The sequence below is a fragment of the Ovis aries genome, chromosome 5 (assembly GCF_016772045.2).
Source record: "Ovis aries strain OAR_USU_Benz2616 breed Rambouillet chromosome 5, ARS-UI_Ramb_v3.0, whole genome shotgun sequence".
NCBI classification, from domain to species: domain Eukaryota; kingdom Metazoa; phylum Chordata; class Mammalia; order Artiodactyla; family Bovidae; genus Ovis; species Ovis aries.
The window spans coordinates 1,413,879-1,433,676 of NC_056058.1; the positions used below are offsets into that span (position 1 = coordinate 1,413,879).

Sequence of the window (19,798 nt, forward strand, 5' to 3'; positions counted from 1 at the left end):
GAGATGAGTGCAATTGTGTGGTAGTTTGAACATTTTTTCATATTGCCTTTCTTTGTTATCGGAGTGAAAACTGACCTTTTCCAGTCCTGTGGCCACTGCTAAGTTTTCCAACTTTGCTGGCATACTGAATGCAGCACTTTCACAGCATCATCTTTTAGGATTTGAAATAGCTCAACTGGAATTCCATCACCTCCACTAGCTTTGTTCTTAGTGATGCTTCCTGAGGCCCACTTGACTTCGCATTCCAGGATGTCTGGCTCTAGGTGAGGAGCCAGCTTTATTCCCTCCTGCCATCTTGGAAGGGAAAATGAGAAGGTAAATGTTAAAAGATGGGAGTACTACAGGGAATTTAAGGGGATTTTTAGTTAGGAGGGACTGCTTTCATTAGAATGAACAGGGAAATAGGTGACTTGAACTGGATAAGGTAGGATATGCAGGGTTTCTGTAGTTGGAGAGTTGGAGAAAGGCTTCTTTAAATATGAAAAAGCATACAAAAAGGCAGGAAAATGGGTATCATATATTTGGGGACATCATGTATTTTGGCTGGAGAAAGGTACGTGTTCATTAAAGTAATGGGAGCTTGCTCAGCTCAAGAGTTGGGTTAGGACCTAGCCAATGAGTCTTTACGGAGATAGGTTAAATTTTACATTTTGGTTATGATTTAGATACTTAGGGAAGCATTATAATGATTATTTTTTAATTTGGACACAGCATATGGCATGCAGGATCCTAGTTTCCCAACCAGAAATCAAACCCGGTCCTGACAGTGAAAAAGCCAAGTCCTAACCACTGGAAAAACAGGAAATTCCCTAGGGAAGCTTTATTTTAATATTATTCCTGGGAGTCCAAAAGAGAGAGAAACTACCAGCTATGAGTCTGGTTAGGAAGCTACTTCTTGAAGTTGATTAAAGGGCAGAGTTAGGGAATGACAGGATGTCTAGAAACAAAAGCATTAAATGTGATGCTGAAGACTGTACCACAGGACTCAGAAATCTAGGGAAAGAACAACCAGAGGCAACAATGAGATGTCAGCCCAGATGACCGGTGGTAAAGTACAGAGCCCTAAAAGCGGGGGGCTTCAGCCTCAGCTGATCCTGGGAATCCTGGGTCTGGGCCCAAGACAGAATGGAACTGTTGGTCCTGCTAGGGATTTTTCTGCTAAAGCATAATGTTAAGAAGGTGAGGACAAATACCTGCAGGCTGGCCATTCCAGAAGATATTTCTAAGATTAATGGCCTTTTTTCTTTACCTCCTCACCTACCTGTCTCTCTGTTCTATAAAAGAAACTGGCATCCAAACCCAGATAAGACGGTAATTTTGAGACATAAGTCTTCCATCTTCTAGGTCTACAAGGCTTAACACCTCATCTTGCAGACTTACTGGTGTGTCCTGTGGGCCAAGCAGAGTGAGCTTGGACTTGGTAACAAGTTCAACTCAATTTTGACGCTGACTACCCAGTTAATCTCAGACACCACAGGTTGAAAGGGTAAGACTGCCCCCACATCAGACCCTCAGCTGCAGGTGAGGTACACAGGCTACCCACAGGTCACCTTGACCAACTACAAATTTGGGGGTTCCCATGACCACCTCTTCAGATTCCAAGAACAACACAGAGAGCCCAGGAAAATACTTTAACTTGCTATGACAGGTTTACTAAAGTAAAAAGCTACCACTAAGGAACAGCCAAATAGAAAAATGCATAGGGCAAGTTATGGGTGTATATGTGTGTGAATGTGTAGAGCTTCTATAGCCACTGCAGGCATGCCAACCTCCCAGTACCCGCATGTGCTGAACAAGGCAGAAGCTCTCCAAACACCATTACTTAGGGGTTTTATGGAAGGAGGATTACAGAAGCACAATTGCACTCATCTCCCTTGCTAGCAAAGTAATGCTCAAAATTCTACAACCTAGGTTTCAACAGTACATGAATCGAGAATTTCCAGATGTTCAAACTGGATTTAGAGGAGGCAGAGGAACCAGAGGTCAAATCGCCAACATCTGTTGGATCATAGAAAAAGAAAGAATTCCAGAGGAACATCTACTTGTGCTTTATTGACTACACCAAAGCTTTTGACTGTATGGATCGCAACAGACTGTGGAAAATTCTAATAGAGATGGGAATAGCAGAACTCCTTACCTGCCTCCTGAGAAATCTGTATACAGTTTGAACTGGACATGGAACAACAGACTGGTTCCAAATAGGGAAAGGAGTACGTCAAGGCTGTATATTGTCAACTAGCTTATTTAACTTATACGAAGAATACATCATGAATAATGCTGAGGTGGATGAAGCACAAACTGGAATCAAGATTTCTGGGAGAATAATCAGTAACCTCAGATATGCAGATGATACCACCCTTATGGCAGAAAGCAAAGAGGAACTAAAGAGCCTCTTGATGAAAGTGAAAGAGGAGAGTGAAAAAGTTGGCTTAAAACTCAACATGCAGAAAACTAAGATCATGGCATCTGGTCCCACCACTTCATTGCAAATAGATGGGGAAGCAACGGAAACAGTGAAGGCTTTACTTTGTTGGGCTCCAAAATCACTGCAGATGGTGACTGCAGCCATGAAATTAAAAGATGCTTGCTCCTTGGAAGAGAATTTATGACCAACCTAGACAGCATATTAAAAAGCAGAGACATTACTTTGCCAAAAAAGGTCTGTCTAGTCAAGGCTATGGTTTTTCCAGTGGTCATGTATGGATGTGAGAGTTGGACCATAAAGAAAACTGAGCTCTGAAGAATTGATGCTTTTGAACTGTGGCATTGGAGAAGACTCTTGAGAGTCCCTTGGATTGCAAGGAGATCCAGCCAGTCCATCCTAAAGGAAATCAGTCCTGAATATTCATTGAAAGGACTGATGCTGAAGCTGAAGCTCCAATACTTTGGCCATCTGATGCGAAGAACTGACTCACTTGAAAAGACTCTGATATTGGAAAAGATTGAAGGCGGGAGAAGGGGATGACAGAGGATGAGATGGTTGGATGGCATCACCGACTCAATGGACATGATTTTGAGCAAGCTCAGGGAGTTGGTGATGGACAGGGAAGCCTGGTGTGCTGCATTCCATGGGGTCGCAAAGAGTTGAACAGGACTGAGCAACTAAACTGGACTGAACTGATGGAAGTCCTCTGAGTAGGCATGATTAGTAAATCATTGGCCACTGGTGATTGCACTCAATCTCCAACCCTTTCCCCTCCTTAGAGGTCAGAAGTGGAGCTGAAAATTCCACTCTTCTAATCACTTGGTTTGGTTTCTCTAGCAACCAGCCCCTATCAGGAAGTTATCAAGGGACCCAGCAATAACCACCTGATTAGCATAAACTCAGGTGTTGGTGGAAGGGGCTCATTATGAATAACAAAAGATACTCATCACTCAGGAATGCCAAGGGTTTTAGAAGTTCTGTGCCAGGAACTCAGAATAAAAACTAAAAATTTTTTATTATATCACATAATATTCATTCCATCCCCACCACTAGCATCGGGCAAAAAATTGATTTGCTTTCTTCTACTACAGAAAAGATTGGTCATTTCTAGAGCCTCATATAAATGTAATTATATAGTATATAGTGTTTTCTATCTGGCTTACTTAACATATTGTTTGCAGATCCTCATCTGTGTTGTAACATGTATCAGTAATTTGTTGCTTCTAATTGCTGAGTAGTGGTGTATTGTACAAGTATGCCACAGTTTCTTTATATTTTAACCAGGTAATAGACACCTGGGCTGTTCCTAGTTTCTGGCTATATGATATAAAACTGCTATGGACACGGTGTACCACTCTTTGTATTAACATATATTTTATTTTCCCCTTAAAACCCAACATCTTCACTTTTTCTTGGTTTACTGCCTCAATTGATAGTTAGATCCATCCAAAGAAAGTGTCGTAATTGTTTTTGAAATCTTGCACATCTGAAAGTATTTTTATTCTACTCTCACATAGTTTAACTTGATTGAAATATAATTAAAATTCTATAAAGTTTGCCCACTGTAAGTGAATGATTCATTGATTTTTAGTAAATTTATGGAAGTTACCAAAATTCAATTTTAGAGTAACTCCATCATTTAAAAAGTATTTTGCTCCTCATTTGTAGTTAATTCCCAGCCAACCAAAGCAACCATGAAACTGCTTTCTCCCTTTTCCAGATATTTCATGTTAATGGAACCATATCTGACTTCTGTCACTTAGCATAATATTTCTGCACTTAATTAATGTTGTAGAATGTATCAAGGATTGATTCTTTTTTATTGTTGAATATTATATTGCATATGTTGAAAAAAAATTTCACAGTGTGAGTTACAAATTAAGTTTTATTTGGGGGAAAATGAGGACTACAGCCCAGGAGAAAACATTTCAGATAGCTCTGAGAAACCGCTTCAAGGAGGCAAGGGTATATATAGGAGTTTAGCAGCAAAAGCCAGGTAGTCTGGGTACATCAAAAGACTACTGTTAATTAAAGAAACCAGCTATGTCAAGTTAAGGAACTTAGCACTTTTCTCTGTATGGAAAGATGCAAGAGTCTGGACTCACTGAATCATTCCTTTGATATGTTCTTCAGCTATCTGGGACTAGTATCCTGTTTTCACATCCTGAGTTTCCTCGGGGCTCACCATGTGGAATGGCTGCAGTCTGATGTCGGCTAGATGACAGGTATTCTTTTCTTTCCTGAGTTTCCTCAGGGTTCCTCCACTCTGGAGGGCTTCAATTGCTGATGACTATGACATCCTTGTTTATTGAACAAGTCTGTATATGGACATGTTCTTTGGGGTAGTACATAGGAATAGAATTGTTTTCCAAATTGGCTGCTCATTCTACATTCCCATGTTGGAGGGTTTCAGTTTCTCTACATCATCACCAACACCAGCTATCCCCTGTCTTTTTGATTACAGCCATTTCAGTGGATGTAGAGTGGTATCTCACTGTGATTTATTTCAGATTCAGTGAGCTCCCTCAGACAGAAGCTGCTGATTTGTGCAGCCTCCCCAGTTTTGAAGACACAGAACTTGAGAAGGGAATGGCAACCCACTCCAGTATTCTTGCCTGGAGAATCCCATGGACAGAGGAGCCTGGCGGGCTACAGTCCCTGGGGTCACAGGAGTCGGACACGACTGAGCGACTAGGCCACCACCACCCAGTTTTGGGACAGCTACCCTCACGCCCAAGCTATGGGAATGGGAGCAGCCCCAGACAAGAATGCCACAGGTGCTCACTGTTCTAACCAGATTTCAGAAGTTTTTCATGGATAAATAAATGCTTCTCAATTTCTCAGTGACTTTTGGTCAATTTTCAGAACCCGAAATCTTTCAAAAAAAATTTCCCTCCCATTCTCATAGTTATTTTCTGAGGAGAAAATCAGCTGATCTCCTCACTGCACCAGACCACCTTTTAATTGACAACTGTTTTCTCTATGTGTTTTCTCTCAGCTTTTTTCGTTCTCCATGCTTTGGTCTCTGTGTTTTACATTTTAAGGTTTTTGCTTTGTGTTTTGCTTTTTGCCTTGGCTGCACACTGGAATTACCTGGAAAGCTTTTTATTATTTAATTATCTTGGCCATGTTGTGAGGCATGTGGGATCATAGTTCCCCAAGTAGGGGTCGAACCTGTGTCCTCTGCATTGAAAGCACTGAGTCTCAACTGATGGACTTCCAGGGAAGTCCCCTGGAAAGCTTTTAAAATCCTAGTGCCCAAGCTATACCTCTAGACATTACATCAGAATCTCTGGGGGAGGGCCCAGCCATCTGAGAATCAAAATAAATGAGCTATAAACCACTGAAAAAGAGAACTGTAAGCACATTTTTAAAAAGGAAAAGAAAAATAGAAATTAATAAGTCTGTAAAAGTCCTAGTCATGTCCATCTGTTTGCGACCCCATGGACTGCAGCCTACCAGGCTCCTCTGTCCATGGACTTCTCCAGGCAAGAATACTGGAGTGGGTAGCTGATGCTGAGCAGGACTCTGTGGGACTCCAGAGAGTGGAGTCTGTGGACATGGAGACCTTTTTGTCCCTGATTTCTTATAGGGAATACTCCAGCATTCATGACCTCTCAGTTCCAAAAGGGCAGAAGAGTTGCTAATCAAAGGAAGAATAGCGATGAAACCACCTGAGGCAAGATTAAAGGATCAGAGAGGCTCATCAAGACTGGGAAACTAGACCACTGCACACACCCTAACTTGACAGCAGCAAGAAAGAATAGACTGTTACTGCCTTGATCCTTAATCACATACTCCTGCCTGACTATATAACCTTTCCCTACTCAGCAGAGAGGGGGCTTCCCTTGTGGCTCAGCTGGTAAAGAATCCGCCTGCAATGCGGGAGACCTGGGTTTGATCCCTGGGTTTGATCCCTGGGTTAGAAAGATCCCCTGGAGAAGGGAAAGGCTACCCCCTCCAGTATTCTGGCCTGGAGAATTTCATGGACGTAGGTACAGTCCATGGGGTCGCAGAGTCAGACAGGACTGAGCGACTTTCACTCACTCAGCAGAGAGAGGGGCACAACTCTTGAGGTGGTAGCCTGCTGTCTTCCCCCTTTGCCTGGCAAAATAATAAAGCTACTCTTTCTCCTCCATAACTCTGTCTCCATATTTCTATTTGGCATTGGTGCACAAAAAGCCAAGATTTTGGCAACATAGCCATTCCCTTCTTCAGGGGATCTTCTGGACTGAGGGATCAAACCTGGGTCTCCTGCACTGCAAGCAGATTCTTTACCATCTGAGCCACCAGGGAAGCCTTAATAGGTCTATATCTATAAAGAAAAAATTAGACTCCTCCTATGTTTCTTCTTTACCATCACAGTACCACCACACTTCCTACGCCAGACGTGTAGGAATTTCCCCATGCCAAGCAATTCTGTGGCATCAACTGGGTCCCACCATGTAACTCACTTCTGACACTACCCCCTTGAAGACAGCAAGTGTCAGATCCTACAGGCTAAGGACTTAGTTCCATAAGACTGACTCCAGTTCAGATGCTAATTGAAAGTAGTGAATCCTCACGTTACCCACAATTCCAGTCTGACCTGACTATACATTTGAGGTATCCACGCCTTCCTCCCCTTGGATGTGATCATTACTAGAACAGCTCACAGAGTGCAGACACACTTACTTGCATCTATCAGTTTATTAAAGGGTGATGGACAGTCAGATGAGATAAGCAGGCTGAGGCATGGGAGGGTCTGGAGCACAGTCTCACCCCTGTCACCTTCCCAGAACATGGACGTGTTCGCCAACCTGGACACACTCTGAACCCAGTACTTAAGGGATTTTTATGGCAGCATGATCAATCATTAAGCCCGTTTCCAGCGCCTCTCCTCTCTGGAGAATGGCGGAGGGGAGGAGGGGCTGGGAGTTCATGGTTCACCACTCTTTGCGGTGAACAGCTCCCATCTAGGGGTGCACCGTGACTCATTTCGTTAGCCCAAAAGACACTGCTGTACCTCAAGAACTGTGTCAGGAACAGGGGTCAAAGACCATATGTGAAAACAAAAGATATGCCTAATGCTCTTAACACTTAGGAAATTACAAGGGTTTTAGGAACTCTGTGCCAGAAATTGGGGGCAGAGACTGACATATATATTTTCTATTATCTCGCAATACCAACAGAGGAGAAGGAAGAGCTCTTGCTGAGGGCCGATTACTATAAAGTGAATGCTAGTGTGGGAAAAGCATAATTTGGCAATTATAAAGGTAAAGATGGGATCATGTAAGAGTCACCAAAGGATGCTAACTTTAGGGGGAATTTTGAGCAACAGGAGATTTAAATGGTCTTAAAAGTGCCCACAGTAGGGAAGGTTCCTTTGCAACATTTAAATGCAATGCCTAACCAATACAGTATTGTAAAAGTAAAATAAAGTAAAAAAAAAAAAAAAAAATGCAATGCCTGTCCCTAGACAGGATCCTGTTCTAGAAGGAAAAAATGCCATAAAGGACATTATCAGTAAGCTGACAAAACTGAAATATGGATGATTGATTATAAAGTAGTATATCAACATAAATGTATAAGGTTGGTAACTGCATTGTGGTTGTAACTGTGTATCATGGTTATGTAAAGAGAATACACACGGAAGCATTTAGGTGCAAAGAGCCACGATGCATATAAAAGGCTCACAAATGACACAGGAAATACGGTAAAATGTTGAGTGTAAGAGAATCTAAAGTGTACATTGTTCTCTGCACAAGTTATCTTGAAAAAAATTTTTTTCCTTGCCCAGTTTTTACTTATTTTTTATTTATTTTTGGCTGTGCTCAGGCTTTTTCTAGTTTTGGCCAGCATAGGTTTTTCATCGCATTTGCTTCTCTTGCTGAGCACAGGCTCTAGGCACGTGAGGCTTTAGGAGCTGCGGCATGCGGGCTCAACAGTTGTGACTTGTGACACAAGCGCTCAGTCACCCCGCAGCATGTGGAATCTTCCTAGAATGGGGATCAGACCTGGGTTCCCTGCACTGGCAGGCGGATTCCTAACCACGGTACCACCAGGGAAGTCCTCCTTGCACAGTTTTAAAATTCACAACGTAAAAAAAAAACAAAAACAGGCCAGGGGAGCTCCCTGGTGGTCTAGTGGTTAGGATTTGGTACTTTCACTGCTGTGACCAGGTTCAGTCGAGGTTGGGGAACTGAACGGAGATGCCACAATCCCCACAGCATGGCAAAAAAAAAAAAAAAAAAGCCAGGCTCTCACAATTCAAGATGATTGTTCAGAGTTATTTATAGCCTATAGAGCCTATTTTGAAAGTTAGAAGCCTCCAAATAATTCTGTTTTCTGAAGAAAGCCTCAGATTTTCATTTAAATGGTAATAGGCCTGTGTAAAAAGGAATATTCAGGACAACTGTGCATGGGCTAATCAAAATATTAACCCACCACACATTCTTGTTTAAATACCTAAAAACATAAGCATACTTACACAAATGTAAAACCATGACTTTTAAATTACCTATAAAACATTCAAATTAATACTTATATAGGACAACAAAACATGTTTTTCTGCTGAAAGTAAGTGCTATTTGACTTGCCATCTGCTTCCAATGACCTGAGGCAGATGTTTTCAAGTTCAGCTGGCACATGCATTGTCCTGTACCATGATGCACATTCTCAGTCCACTTTCCACTCTTCAGAAGACCTTGAAATCTTCCATTCATAGGGAAATTCAGTGCTCTCATGCCTGTCTGCCTGCCTTGCCCTCTGGTGAGCCGCCATCATTCAAACCCAGGTGAAAATTCTCAGGTTCTGGGGCGCTTCCTGGTGGTTGTGTAGAGCAGACAGAACATCATCAATACTTTTTTTCAGTTATTTTTAAATTTTATTTTAAGAATTATTCATTTTTATTTATTTTTAATTTATTTAATTGGAGGCTAATTACAATACTGTAGTGGTTTTTGCCATACATTCACATGAATTCACCACGGGTGTACACATGTTCCCCATCCTGAACCCCCTGCCCACTTCCCTCCCCATCCCATCCCTCTGGGTCATCCCAGTGCACCGGCCCTGAGCACCCTGTCTCATGCATCGAACCTGGACTGGTGATCTGTTTCACATATGATAATATACATGTTTCAATGATATTCTCTCAAATCATCCCACCCTCACCTTCTCCCACAGAGTCCAAAAGACTGTTCTATACATCTGTGTCTCTTTTGCTGCCTCGCATACAGGGTTATTGTTACCATCTTTCTAAACTCCATATATATGTGTTAGTATACTGTATTGTTGTTTTTCTTTCTGACTTACTTCACTCTGTATAATAGGCTCCAGTTTCATCCACCTCATTAGAACTGATTTAAATGTATTCTTTTTAATGGCTGAGTAATACTCCATTGTGTATATGTACCACAGTTTTCTTATCCATTCATCTGCTGATGGACATCTAGGTTGCTTCCATGTCTGGGCTATTATAAACAGTGCTGCGATGAACATTGGGGTACACGTGTCTCTTTCAATTCTGGTTTCCTCAGTGTGTATGACCAGCAGTGGCAACAAAATAGAAAGCCCAGAGATAAATCCACGCACCTATGGACACCTTATCTTTGACAAAGGAGGCAAAAATATACAACGGAGAAAAGACAATCTCTTCAACAAGTGGTGCTGGGAAAACTGGTCAACAACCTGTAAAGGAATGAAATTAGACCACTTTCTAACACCATACACAAAAATAAACTCAAAATGGATTAAAGATCTAAACCTAAGAACAGAAACTATAAAATTCCTAGAGGAAAACATAGGCAAAACACTCTCCAACATAAATCACAGCAGGATCCTCTATGACCCACCTCCCAGAGTAATGGAAATAAAAGCAAAAATAAACAAATGGGACCTAATTAAACTTAAAAGCTTTTGCACAATGAAGGAAAACTATAAGCAAGGTGAAAAGACAGCCTTCAGAACGTGAGAAAATAACAGCAAATGAATCAACTGACAAATAATTAATCTCAAAAATATACAAGCAACTCCTGCAGCTCAATTCCAGAAAAATAAATGACCCAATCAAAAAATGGGCCAAAGAACTAAACGGACATTTCTCCAAAGACATACAGATGGCTAACAAACACATGAAAAGATGCTCAACATCACTCATTTTCAGAGAAATGCAAATCGAAACCACAATGAGGTACCACTTCACGCCAGTGAGAATGGCTGCTATCCAAAAGTCTACAAGCAATAAATGCTGGAGAGGGTGTGGAGAAAAGGGAACCCTCTTACACTGTTGGTGGAGCAAACTGGTAGAGCCACTATGGAAAACAGTGTGGAGATTCCTTAAAAAACTAGAAATAGAACTCCCATATGACTCAGTTATTTTTTTTAAACAGAAAATTTAAACATTTTCCGCAGAGTATTACAGATTCCAAAGAACGTGGAGGTAACTAATTTTAAGGCAGCGTAGGTATGAGAGGAAGCAATAGCAACCCCTAGATCACCACCACAGTCCCCCCTTGTACTGCATCTCAGCCCTGCTGAAATCACCAAGCCCAAGAGGAAGGCTGAAGGAGAAGCTACAAGAAGAAAAAGCCCAAGGGAAGTGTGAACCAAACAGGGGATGGGCATTCTTTCCTGCTAATGTTGTTCTTTCTAAAAAGGCACCTTGCAGAAAGTGGAGGTACAAGGTGAAGCATGTGTATTTTGGGTTTTACTTTTATTTGCATTTATTTTTTGTGGCATTTATTCCCGGGCCATACGTTTTTGTATCTTCAGTTTCTTCTGGGATATCTTTTTGTTCTGTGCAACCTCCTCTTCTGGTTTAGAAAAAAATCTTTTCTTTTTCAGTAAGGGTCATCTCCATGTGGCAAGGAGAGCTCGTGTATGGATTGATCCGACCATGAGCTCTGGAAGTCCTGTGGGCTTTGTTCACCTGGATGCGCTCAATGACCAGAGAATCTACATCTAAGCCCTCAAGTTCAGCATTACTCTCTGCATCTTTGAGCATGTACAGTAAAGCTTCAGCACTCTTTCTGGGCCACCGACCCTGCGTCCAGCCCCACTGTTTGGCCTGTGCACACCTACCAACTCCACCATTGTAACGATGGAATGGTACACACTGCTTCTTTAAAGTGACCTCCTTCAGACGCTTGGTGGCTTTTTGGATATGCACACCCTTAATGACCCGGGCAGTTTCACGAATGTTCTTAAAGTGAACACAAAGATCTGAACCTCTTGATCTGCATGATTTTGTGAGGTTTTCTGGGTCAAGTGAAGAGAGTATCATTTTTAGAGGTCACCTCAGGCAACCGATTGGAAAATGAAGGCATGTGTATTTTGTATAACTATGTTTTCCTTTTTCTGTACTACTTGAATTAGTTTCTATCAGATTTAATATAAATGCAAATATTTATGTTTTTAAAAGCTACTATTAGCACAAACAACCCTTCATTATTTCAGGGAAGGGTAAATATTACTAACAGATTATCTTAGAAATTGGGTTGAAATGATCCTGCGGGTGAACAAGATTTTGCTTTCATGGCTTTAGAAGTATTCTTGGTTGCTAAGAGAAGGGATCCACTGATATTTATAGCTACTATAGCTGTGAAGAAAATAAAATTCTTTTTTAGGACCTCCTTCCTTTTCTCTGTGCCATCAGAATGACCTTTATGTCCTTAAACTCAGGCCTGTCGAGATCTGATTTCTTTACTCCTTTCCTCAAAGGCTCCAAGTCTGGTCTTTTCAGTGACTTGGAGACCAAGTCCCTCAAAGAAGCCAGGAACCATTGTTATTGATTGCGGATCCTTAAATTCTATAGTTTTCAGGACTTCCCTGGCAGTTCAGTGGTTGGGGCTCCACACTTCCACTTTTGGCGGGAAGGATGGGTTTGATCCCAGGTTGGAGAACTGTGATCTTGCATGTAGCACTGTGTGGCCAAAAAAAAATTTATATTTTTCATTAAATTTCTTCAAACGTAAGGTCTGCTTGTGAAAGGAGTTAACATGTTAAGTCGGAATTATTCCTCCTCTAAACTTCTTCTGTTCAGACCATCAAAAAAGACTTCCTTGGGTTTTGTAGCTTTTCCTTTTTTGCAGACCATGGGAATAAGGGAAATTGAAAGTTGCTGTATACCATTTCTGATGACCACTCAGGATTTTCCTGAAATGTCATGAGTATAAATGAAAATTAGTTTTAATAACACAGACACAACTAGGGGAGAGCAGAAGAGGGACTGAGGAAGAGAAGGGGAAAGTGGGATTGGCTGGACTAAAACATTCCTGGGCTCTGATTCCATGTTTTCAGACAACCTTCTGAGGGCTGATTCAAGCTTATCCTGATGATAAGAGAGAACTCTGAACAGTGAGCATAAGGATTTATTTGTGGAAACTGACATTCTAATTCTAAAATTAGGACAGAAATTCAATTATATGGAATTAAAATTATATGAAAATTCCAAGGACCTAGAAAACCAAAGCAATCTTCAAAAAAAAGTTTGAGGACTTACATTCCCAGATAAAGATTTACTGTAAACAATAATTAAGAAAATACAGTATTGGTACAAGAATAAAAAGATCAATAGAAGAGCACACAGAGCCCAGAAACAGTCATACATACACAGTCACATGAGGAACAAAAAAGACGTAACCGCAAATAGTGAGGGAAGGCTAATCTTCTATAAATGGTGCTGAGTCAGCTTGTCATCCATATGAAAAACACTATCAACAAAAATTAACTGAAAATGGGACACAAAATGTAAAGTTAAAACAGCAAAATTTCTAGTACGGCAAAGCATTCTTAAATATTACATGAAAAGCATGACTCAAAAGTAAAAATTGATATACTGGACTTTATTCAAATTAAAAACTTTTGCTTTAATAGGCAAGTCAGAGACTGAGGAAAAATATCTGCAAAACATATCTGACAGATGTTTTTCTAATATTAAAGAACTCCTTATACTCAATGAAACAATCCAGTTTAAAAAAACAAAGGGCAAAAGATAAGAACAAAGTCCAATTTATCAATTTTTACTTTGGAGAGTCATTCTTTTTGTGTGATATTTAAGAATGCTTTGTGAAGCTAGACATTTCACCATTTAACTTTACATTTTGTGTTCCATTTTTAGTTAATTTTTGTTGCTAGTGTTTTTCCATATGGATGACAAGTTGACTCAGCACCATTTATGAAAGACTAGCCTTCCCTCCAGAGAAGGCAGTGGCGCCCCACTCCAGTACTCTTGCCTGGAAAATCCCATGGATGGAGGAGCCTGGTAGGCTGAAGTCCATGGGGTTGCTAAGAGTCGGACACAGCTGAGCGACTTCACTTTCACTTTTCACTTTCATGCATTGGAGAAGGAAATGGCAACCCACTCCAGTGTTCTTGCCTGGAGAATCCCAGGGACGGGGGAGCCTAGTGGGCTGCCGTCTGTGGGGTTGCAGAGTTGGACACGACTGAAGCGACTTAGCGGCAGCCTTCCTTCACTGTTTGCAGGTATGTCTTTATTGTTCAGAATGCGAAGTCAAGCGGTCCTCAGGAAGCATCACTAAGAACAAAGCTAGTGAAGATAATGGAATTCCAGTTAAGCTATTTCAAATCCTAAAAGATGATGCTGTGAAAGTGTTGCACTCAACATGCCAGCATATTGGGAAAACTCAACAGTGGTCACAGTTTTCATTCCAATCTCAAAGAGAGGCAATGCCAAAGAATGTTCAAACTACTGCACAATTGCACTCATCTCACACGCTAGCAGAGTAATGCTCAAAATTCTCCAAGCCAGGGTTCAATAGTACATGAACTGTGAACTTCCAGATGTTCAAGCTGGATTTAGAAAAGGCAGAGGAACAAGAGAGCAAATTGCCAACATCCGCTGGATCGTCAAAAAAGCAAGAGAGTTCCAGAAAAATGTCTATTTCTGCTTTATTGACTATGCCAAAGCCTTTAACTGTGTGGATCACAACAAACTGTGGAAAATTCTTCAAGAGATAGGAATACCAGACCACCTTACCTGACTCCTGAAATCTGAATGCAGGTCAAGAAGCAACAGTTAGAACTGGACATGAACAACAAACTGGTTCCAAATAGGAAAAGGAGTACGTCAAGGCTGTATACTATTACCCTGCCTATTTAACTTATATGCAGAGTACATCATGAGAAACGCTGGGCTGGATGAAGCACAAGCTAGAATCAAGATTGCCGGGAGAAATATCAGTAACCTCAGATATGCAGATGACACCACACTTATGGCAGAAAGCAAAGAAGAACTAAACAGCCTCTTGATGAAAGTGCAAGAGAAGAGTGAAAAAGTTGCCTTAAAACTCAACATTCAGAAAATGAAGATCATGGCATCCGGTCCCATCACTTCATGGGAAATAGATGGGGAAACAAAGGAAACAGTGAGAGACTTTATTTTGTTGGGCTCCAAAACCACTGCAGATGGTGACTGCAAGCATGAAATTAAAAGATGCTTGCTCCTTGGAAGAAAAGTTATGACTAACTTAGACAGCATATTAAAAAGCAGAGACATTACTTTGCCAACAAAGGTCCATCTAGTCAAACCTTTGGTTTTTTCAGTAGTCATGTATGGATGTGAGAGTTGGACTGTAAAGAAAGATGAGTGCCAAAGAATTGATGCTTTTGAACTGTGGTGTTGTAGAAGACTCTTGAGAGTCCCCTGGACAGCAAGGAGATCCAACCATTCCATTATAAAGGAAATCAGTCCTGAATATTCACCGGGAGGACTGATACTGAAGCTGAACCTCCAAAACTTTGGCCACAAGATGCGAAGAACTGACTCATTTGAAAAGACCCTGATGCTGGGAATGATTGAAGGTGGGAGGAGAAGGGGATGACAGTGGATGAGATGGTTGGATGGCATCACCAACCCGATGGACATGAGTTTGAGCAAGCTCAGGGAGTTGGTCATGGACAGGGAAGCCTGGCGTGCTGTAGTCCATGGGGTCGCAGAGTTGGACAGGACTGAGCGACTGAACTGAACTTTATTGTTCATCATGTGACTGATGAACAGCAAGGTGGGTAACAAATAAACACATGAAAAGACACTCAACATTATCAGCCAATAGAGAAATCAGAATCACAATTTAGACACACCCACTAGAATAACTAAAATTAAAAGGATTTATCATACTAACTGTTGGCAAGTATGCGGAGGAACAGGAAGACAAACTTTTTCACTGCTGGTGGGGATATGGTACAACCATTTTGGGAAAACTGGTAACTTCACAAAAAAGTAAACATACATGTCATATTACCTAGCCATCCTATTCCTAGGTATTTACTCAAGAAAAACTGAAGTATATGCCACACAAAGACCTTATACAGATAGCCCCTCAATGGGAACAACCCAAACTTCCATCAACAGGTAGATGGAAAAATAAACTGTGGTATTTCCAAGTAATGGATTACTACTGACTAAAAAATGAATGAATTTCAACCTAAAATAATTATGCTGTAGAAATAAAGTAAATACTAAGTAATTCTATTTATAGAAAAGTCTAGAAAATACAAACTAATATATATAGTCATGGGAGCAGAGACTTCTGAAAGTAATGGATATCTTCATTATCTTGATTTTGGTGATGATTTCTTATATCAAATTATCCAAACATATCAAAGAGTATATTATAAATATGTGTAGTTTATTGTGTTAATCATACCTGCTCAAGAAAAAAGTTTTCTGGGAGGTGGCACTACCATTTGGTTCTGCTACATTGTGAGTGCCCCTGGAGCTGGGTGACTCTAGATCCATCAGGACACTGGACGTCCCTGTAAGAGATCCTTGGGGTAAGGAAAGTTAAGTAGAGGTGATGGCAATTGACTGGGCATGCTTGGAGAACAGGGCTGACTCTATTTCCTTCCACTGCTCAACACAGCACTTGTCCTTCAGATAAGCCCAGCTCCTTTGAACCTCTAGCCCCTTCTCATCATTCAGGTCTAGGGATGAAAATCAAGTGCCTTCACTGAGTGCCAATTCTAAATTGGTTCCTATCCCTCATTTTGTTCTAAAGTCACTTCCTGTATTTCTCTTTTCTTCATGGCATGTACCACACTCAGAAATTATTAATGTAGTTATTTCAATTATCTACTTGCGTCGTCCCTCTTTTATGCTGCTGACATCCCACAGATCCCTTTACAGGAGGTGCACCCACCCTATAGGTGCCTTAACTTTTGGTTGACAACTCACAGCTACCCCTGCGATGACTGACTGAAATGAGAGGTGGGTGGGGGAAGAAGGGCACAAAAGATTGGCTCCTTGGCAGTAAGGAGCCTTAACTCTGTGGCACAATTGTGCACAGTTCCCTGAGATCTGACTAGAGCTAGTCTCCACCTGAGGTCACGTTCTTGCTTAGCTTTACCTTTTCTCCCTACCCTGTCCTGCTTTCGTCACTTCCATAATAAATCCCTCAAAAAATTCCCAGGCTCTGCTTCTGGGAAATCTGACCCACGACACCCTTGCTTAGCTTCATGAGGGACTATTTTGTTCATCCCCCTCGAACATATTCTTTTCTTAGGTTCTGCTTATGACCTTCTCCCCATCTAAGAATAATGAGGGAATATCTTTGTCCCACCCTAAGAACAGTGCCTGGAACACAGCAGACCCTCAGTAAGTGTGCTGAATGAATACAGGGGCGTGCCCTGGGGTCTGTTTTATAGCTTAGCTGATCTGGCCTAGAGGCATTGTGAGTCACAGCTGGTAAAAAGCAACTGAGTGGTTCAGAGATGGGGCCAGGCCTAGGACAGCAGCTTGGCATCTTCGACACGTCCTCCAGGTGAGGCACAACATGTGAGGATTATAGGGAAAGGGTCCTCTGGAAAGATGCAACCTCAAGGGTGGGCCTGGTTCTATCCTAAGGCTCTACATGGTCTTCCAGAGACATGTCCCTGAGCCAGATCTAGGGGACAGTACTGCCCAGGTTTGTGTGAAAAATAAGTGTGTGTTGAATTAATGGAGGTCTAACAGAGGGAACCCTGCCCCAGGGTTCTTTTCACTCTCCATGGGGCGAAGAGGAATTTAAAAGAAAACATAGCCCTCTTTCTCACACAACAGAATCAGTACTTTTACGAGTGAGGAAAGGGAGAATGGGACATGTCTGTTACCTGGACTTTAGCTTCCTTGAGCATGTAGTCTGCTTGGGATAAAAGTCATACCCAGTCTGCACAACCACTGTTGGCTCAGGTCCTAGCCCATGGCACATGCCTCCACCAAACTGACTACAAGGGACTGTGATCTAAACACACACGTCAGGCTTCCCAGATGGACCAGGAATATCTTGAGGGCGGGCGTAGGCTATGCTTGGGACCCCTCTACCCAAACCATAGCCTGGCACAAAGCAGATGTCAGCTCAAAGTTGTAAAATAAGGGAATGATAAGGGCAATAACACTGTTGGTATGCTAGACATCCACCAGATACTTTTCAGGATGTAGACCTACCACTGCGTTTGCAGTCCTGCAGTAGCGCCCTCTAACCCACAGAAGGAAGTCTAAACTCTGGAGCCTGCCTGTACAGCACCCTCACAGAGCACCCTGGTCTCCCTTTCCAGCTTCCTCTTCTGCTATTAATACCCTACACCGACCCTACCCCAAGCTCTTCCTCACATGCACAACACTGGAGCCTTGCAGAGCCCTTCACTCTGCCTAGAGGCTCTCCCTTACCCACCCACAACGTACCTGTCAAAATTCCTGTGCGTCTTTACTTGCCTCTGCTATCATTCCGTCCTTCACTAAGGGCCTATTAACCCCTTCCAGCAGCCACTCAGCACTCAAGAGAGCAGGGCTCTGGTCCTTAATCAGCCTATCTAGCCCCAAGACCCGAAAGTGGTCTTTGGAGATGTCTCCAGGAAGACTGCTGCTAGGCGAGCGGGCAGGGATGGACTCCTCAGTGGCCAGCAGCTTGTAGCCCTGAGCGCCGTCGCAGGCCTGAGCCCTGCCCACCAGGCCTCGTGGTTTTAGGGAACAGGGGGTCGAACAGCTCGCCTGAGCAGGTTGCTCACCCATACTCTTGCTCCCCAGCAGTGCCCCTGGCTCGCCTTTATCATTCTGGACATCGGGGCTTGAGAGGCAAGGGCGCAGCCCGAGTCACCCGGGTCCTCGTGGCTACGCTCCGGGCATCCGTGCGCCTGACAAGGCCCGCCCGGCCCTCGCCCTGGAGGCCTTTGGGTGCCTGGGCTGGGGCTACACCAGCCGCCTGTGGGAGCAGCTGCGGCAGTTCTGGACCGACCACTGCTCGCGGCGCTTCTCGCCGCGACGCCCGCCGCTGCGCCGCATCTCCTCCATGTCCACCTTCTACCTGCTGGACCACCAGACGCGCCAGGCGGAGCTAGGCCTCAGCTACGGCTCGCCCCGCACGCGCCTCAGCGACGAGGCCTTCGTGTTCCGCGGCGGACGGTGGACCGCCGAAGGCCAGCCAGCGTGGCGGCCGCAGCTGCCCTCGCAGACCATCGCGGGCTGGAAGGCGCAGGTGCAACGAGTCAAGAGCCAAGTGCTGCTGGAGGAGAACAACTACCTGAAGCTGCAGCAGGAACTGCTTATGGACATGCTGACGGAGACCACAGCCCGAATGCACCTGCTGGAGAAGCAGCTCGACCACGAGGCCAGCCCGGCTGCCGCGGCGTGCTCCTGGCAGAGGAAGATGCGCCAGCGCGAAGGCCCGGGCAGCCTGCCCATGCTCGAGCCGCGGGCTCCAGAGTCGCGGTGACGCAATAAAAGCCGTGCGGCGCATGCGCACCTCGCCCGTCACCTCAGGCGCGGCGCGCGGGCCCGGGCGAGCGCTGCGCGCGCTGCGCGCGTGCGGGGAAGATCACTGCCGGCCTGTGGTGGGCCGGGAAGTCACCCCCAGCCGGTCTCGGGAGAACGCCATAGGGCTGTGGAGGAAGATGTTAGCGGCCCGCTGGGAACGCGCAGGGGGAGCCGCGCTGGCAACAGGCAGTGTCTAGGGGGCGAGGATGGCAGGCGGTGAAAGGCAGTGGCTGCGGAGGCTTTCTTGGCCTAAGGGGCGGAGGACAAAGTCCGGGAGGCGGGGAAACCCGCGCTCAGGCGCGGAGGGTGCGGTTGGGCGGGCGGGTCAAGGACCTTGCACTTGGCCTTTCCCTCCTTGAGGCGCTCCCTGGAGGGGTTTCAGCCTGAGTTCAGGATAAGAATGTATTTTACGACCTGGAAACTGTTTCCAGACTGAAGCCTTCTCGAAACTTTGGGCTCTGCCTCCCCGTCCTGGCTGTACCGGCTTTTGGTGAGACACTTTATCGGCTTCTTTCTAAAATGACTGGTCAGAGGTACAAATAAGCGCTCTCTGGAGCCAGTCTAGTGCACAGGTAGGATTTGCTCAATCCACGTTTTTACAGTTTTGCGTGAGTGGCCAACACGTACGAATCTGGAGATTTCCC

The 19,798-nt window shown here is 43.7% G+C and overlaps 1 protein-coding gene across 1 annotated transcript; it reads left to right on the plus strand.

The window, feature by feature from the left end:
* Nucleotides 1-17,137: 17,137 nt before the first annotated feature.
* CBY3 (chibby family member 3) lies at nt 17,138-19,113 on the plus strand. Its single transcript, XM_042249428.1, has 2 exons — nt 17,138-17,187; nt 18,429-19,113. Exons 1-2 carry the CDS (start codon nt 17,138-17,140, stop codon nt 19,111-19,113), a joined length of 735 nt encoding a protein of 244 aa, XP_042105362.1.
* Nucleotides 19,114-19,798: the final 685 nt, after the last annotated feature.